This window comes from Humulus lupulus, chromosome 3 (assembly GCF_963169125.1).
Source record: "Humulus lupulus chromosome 3, drHumLupu1.1, whole genome shotgun sequence".
Taxonomy (NCBI): domain Eukaryota; kingdom Viridiplantae; phylum Streptophyta; class Magnoliopsida; order Rosales; family Cannabaceae; genus Humulus; species Humulus lupulus.
This window is the reverse complement of record NC_084795.1, coordinates 109,676,323-109,681,543: the sequence shown is the minus strand read 5'-3', so window position 1 is coordinate 109,681,543 and position 5,221 is coordinate 109,676,323. Positions and strand designations below refer to the sequence as shown.

The 5,221-nt window shown below is 34.2% G+C and overlaps 1 protein-coding gene across 1 annotated transcript; it reads left to right on the top strand.

Annotated features, from left to right (window-relative positions):
• The first annotated feature begins 3,964 nt into the window (after positions 1-3,964).
• On the top strand, positions 3,965-4,759 carry LOC133824925 (uncharacterized protein At2g29880-like). The gene is made up of 2 exons (XM_062257940.1): positions 3,965-4,321; positions 4,403-4,759. The coding sequence occupies exons 1-2, from the start codon at positions 3,965-3,967 to the stop codon at positions 4,757-4,759; spliced, it is 714 nt and encodes a 237-aa protein (XP_062113924.1).
• The last annotated feature ends 462 nt before the right edge of the window (positions 4,760-5,221 follow it).

Here is a 5,221-nt window from a genome sequence, read left to right as displayed (position 1 = left end):
GCTTTCCTTAAAGCAGATTTGCCCCCTCTACCTGATTGGTGTTAGAGGATACGTGAGCAACCACTTCCCAGGATACAACGACTAACGAGTAGAGGAATACACCACTTTCACTACTCCAGCGAACTCAGATTAATACATTCACTCTATCACCTTAAGACTTACGAAAAACAAAGAAGAAGAAGACAAGAGAGCTTTTAGTGAGTGACTCTATTTTGTTGGTGTATCTAGAATGAAAGGTGAAGCCTCCTTTTATAGGCTTCATATGGGGTGGAATACCAAGTGTGAACACAAGGGAATTAATGCCAAAAATCCCACAAAATTAGTGATATTGATCAATCACAATCTTTACCATAATTTCTGATATCGATCAGAATATTCACCATTTTTACGGTGATTACATCCTTGACCAAATCTGCATTTATTAGCAGCTATCAATGGACCACATTTAAGGCATCAATTTTCCATTCACACATTAGCCTAAATTGGCTATTTATTATATATAAAATATAATTTTTCCAACACATATCTCTCACCTTCGATCTTTTGAAGATTTACATTGATCCTTTGATTCTTTCTGATACCATTAAAATCACACATTAATCACCCTCCACCATCATTTGCTGAGTGTGTTTTTTTTTTTTCACAAGATACCACCCTATACGGTATACTAGTAGTATTTGGCTGTAGTGGTATTGTTTGTGGTGTCGGACTGTAGTGGCCTTTTTCACAAGTGTTTCTCTGGTTTAATATATAAATAAGCTATAATGAGACTAGCTAAGACTAAGACACTTTATTATCTATTAACAATTTCACTTATGTTTTACTCTTCCATACTGATTTTCTATATATACTAATTGTTACACCCAAATTTCGAGAATGAATAAGAAAGCTTCGAAATGTAGGCTCGAAAAGAGTAAGCTCGAAAACGACAAGTGTTGGTTGTACACTTGTATAGTTTGATATGATTCCAGGCATGTTCAATTATTAACACTCGAGCATGAGTTATATTGTTCGAGCTTAAGTTGCAGGCTTGAAAGCACTGATCTTCTTCGAAGAATGAGTTCGATGAAACCACTAGATGGGGAGGAGGTTGACTGGAATGACGAGCTCGAAGTCTGGATCGGTCTCGAAAGCGCGTCAACCTTACGATCAAGCTCAGGAAAGAGTTTTCCACGCGGAAACTATTAGGAAATTCCTATTCCTTAGGGATTTGTTTCTATCAGATATTAAATCCCAATTATCATGAGATATTATGTAATTAATGTATTTTTTTTTATTTCATAATTTGAATGATTGTTGGTAACTTCCCAAAATAAAGGGAAGATATTCTATCAACTATGCCTATAAATAGCCTGGGGAATTTCATTTATAATGACGCACAAATTGTACTGAGAATACTCTGCCAAATTGCTTTCTGAAAAAGCTTTGAGAGAGTATTAAGATCAATAGTATTGACTCGTGGACTAGGCAGATTTTAACTGCTGAACCACGTAAAAAGCTTGTGAGTTCTTTTATTTTTTCTAAAATATTGTTTAGTGCTCTTCATAATTAAGTTGACGAAAAATGACGTCAACACTAATATTACAAACGACAATAATGATAAAATTTGAAGTTAAATGAACAACAAATTGACCAATAAAAAGCAAAGTAAGAATTGTAGTTCTCAATCTTTTTATCTTGACTCTGATTTTTCTTTGGAATTTCTTGAATCATTATATATAATATATACTACAATTATTAATTTTGTGAATGTAGTTCTCTGTTTCTTATAACTGTTTTAGATTAGTACACAATATTATATAGCTCAAATTTGTAGAAGATTGTTTGTTGGTTCTGTATGCATTATTTGGTATAGCATTATAAAAAAAAAACATAAGTGATTTATTATTTCAAACTTCATGCAGATATGACTCGTCTTCCATTGGTTGCAAAGAAAAAAAGAATTGTCGCCAAATCCAGAGGTTAAGCGTACTCTGGCAAATTGCTTCAGTATATGGAGATATTAAATGATATGACACTTTTGTTCATACTCAAAATAATTTTCATTATTTGTAAGAGGCATATAAGTACAAATAGTTTTAATGAAAGTTCCTTTCGTAGATACCAAATACGTCAACTAAATTGTTTTAGAATGATACATGCTAGTGACTTAGCATGTGTAGAAAATACTTGTATGGATAGGAAAATATTTGTCATTTTGTGTTACCACCTTAGAACTATTGGGGGTTTGAAAGGAACCAAAAATATGGATCTTGAAGAAATGGTTGCTATGTTTTTACATATTGTATTTCATGACATTAAGGATATAATTATGAGACGATAATTTGCACGTTCGGGTGAAACAGTTAGTAGACAATTTAATGTGGTTTTAAATGTTGTGTTGCACATTCATGGGTTATTGTAAAAAAAAAATGAACCAATTCTTGGTAGTTCAACGGATGAGAGGTGGAAGTGGTTTAAGAATTGTTTGGGAGCACTAGATGGTACATACATTAAAGTCAATATGTTTGCCTTAGATAGGCCAAGGTACCGGACTAGAAAAAGCGAAATTTCTACTAATGTATTAGGTGTAGTCTCACAAGATATGCAATTTATTTATGTCTTGCCCGGATGGGAAGGATTAGCTGCCGACTCTAGAGTGTTACGAGATGCCATATCTAGGACAAATGGGTTGAAAGTTGCACAAGGTATATATTTCTCTCATATGTAATATCATACATATACAAGTTAATTTCATAATATGTTCACAATATTGTTAATTAATTTACAGGATATTACTACTTATGTGATGTTGGATATCCCAATGGTGAAGGCTTCTTAGCACCATATAAAGGACAACGATATCACTTGAATGATTGGGATATCCCACCTAATACACCTGCTAAATTTTTCAATATGAATCATTCTTCAACTCGAAATGTAGTAGAGAGAGCATTTAGACTATTGAAGGGACGATGGGAAATTCTTAGAGGTAGATCATATTATCTTGTCAAAATTCAATGTCGAATTATTTTGGCATGTTGCCTTCTTCACAACTTGATTAGAAGAGACCACCGAACAGGCTCTCCTACAGATGTCATGAACTACCTGCGAGGTATGAATGGCAAGATTGAGAATATTGTTACTGAGATGCAGTCGATTAGAACGACCGTGACCACTCAAGGAGGGTCGCGGTTGGACAATCTTGAAGTGTTGCAAGGACCTCCAGCGGCTTTTTAAAGTTGGCTGCAGGCTCCACCTTCGAAGGCGACAGGGCCTTCACTACAACCAGGAGTTCCGGTCCATTCCATAGCTCCGACATCCCAACACGCTGAGGGTTCCTCTTCAAAGGTTTCCCCTAAACCTAGAAGTCAAAAATGGGAAGAGCACAACTCCCTTTGGACATCATCTGCTCCGGCGAAAGCAGTTTGATCATCTATGGCAGAAACCGACTCAGCAACCAAAGTTATGGAAAAAGATCCAGCAAGGGCAGATCCTTTAAATGCATGTCGATCCTCTAGAACAAGCAATAGGGAAAAGTGAGGATGACAATTGCGATGAAGATGAAAGTGTAGGCAATGATCATTATACACATATTGAAATATCTAACGCTTGGTCTTCTTGGAGAGACAACTTAGCTAGAGAGATGTTTGACCAATGGCGAGGGAGGAGGCATACATAAATTGTATTTCTTTGCATTATTTGTGTTTGATTTTGTTTGAAACAATTTTATCATTATGTGTTGGATGTCTCCAAATTATATGGATTTTATTTTATTTGGTTTGTAAATGCTTGGAATTTGTATGGAAATTTATAATGTTGACAGTTTATGCTATTAATTTTATATCTATGTTCTTAGTTCAATTTTATATTCATGGCAATGTTATCATATTATATCTATGTTCTTAGTTAAATTTTATATGTTAATATATTTATTGCTATACTTTTGTTATAAGTACATGTGAGATAATGTATGCTTAGAAAGATGGATGCTCTAGAGCAATCAACATCAATTCCAAGAAAAAAAAAGCATCAGTGGACTTCAATTGAGGATTCAAAGTTGGTTGAGTGTTTGTTGGAGTTGGTAAATAGTGGAAAATGGAAAGCAGAAAATGGGACCTTCAAAACTAGCAATTTACAGCAATTAGAAAAATGGATATGTGAGAAAATTCTTCATTGTGGATTGAAAACACAACCCCACATTGATTCTCGTATCAAGATACTAAAGAAACAATTTCATGCAATTTCTGAAATGTTAGGACCTTCAACAAGTGGTTTTGGTTGGAATGAGGAGCTAAAATGTGTTGTTGCTGAAAAAAGTGTGTTTGATGAATGGATTAAGGTAAGTGTCACATTATTGTTGAATTTAATTTAGAGCTTAATCACATATTAATTCCTTCTCTATGACTTTTAACTATTACAGAGCCATCCAAATGCAAAAGGCTTAAGGAATATAGCATTTCCTCATTATGAAGACTTAGTTACTATATTTGGGAAGGATCGTGCAAATGGGCAAGGAGCTATGAGATTTTCTGAAACAGTTGTCGAGATTGATAAAGAGGTAGACAATGATGCAAATTCCAGGTTTGATCATTTATCTCCAATAAATGATCTTATTGGTAATGCAACCAATAGTCATACAAGCACGACGAAAACTTCAGCACAGTCAAGTAACAAAAGTAGAAAGAGATCTAGGAATGAAGATCCATTGGTTGAGGTATTGGCTGACACAGTGAAAATTTTTGGTGACATACAAGTTGTTGTTGGTGATAGTATTTGAAGAATTGCTGATTGTTTCCAGCTTAAGACATAATGTGCTACTAGAAGGATGAAAGTGTTTGATGAACTAAAAAAAATTGATGGGCTCACAAATGAACAACAAGTCAAAGCTGGAAAGCTTCTTGTCCAAAACCAAGCTTTCACATTGGATGATGAATTCAAGTTGGGATTCATACTTGGGCTCTTTGAATGAGGTGAGATCTAATATTTGAAAGTATTTTGAAAAATAGTATTAGTGATGACTTTGGGAAATGTATGTCTTTTCACTTTTGGATGAAATTTTTGGCAAGATAATATGCCACATTTTGGATGAAACTTTTTGTAAGATAATATTTCATCTTTTGGATGAAACTTTTGACAATATGACATATCATCTTTGGATCATGTTTTGAGAACTTATGTTTGTAATTTTACTCATTGGAATGAAACTTTGACCAATGTATTTTGAAAATATGCTATTATG

Bases quoted from the DNA above. Each gene is read 5' to 3' on its own strand.
- LOC133824925 (XM_062257940.1), top strand. From the start codon at position 3,965: ATGGATGCTCTAGAGCAATCAACATCAATTCCAAGAAAAAAAAAGCAT. The intron at 4,322-4,402 runs GTAAGTGTCACA...TAACTATTACAG, and splicing joins TGTTTGATGAATGGATTAAG to AGCCATCCAAATGCAAAAGG.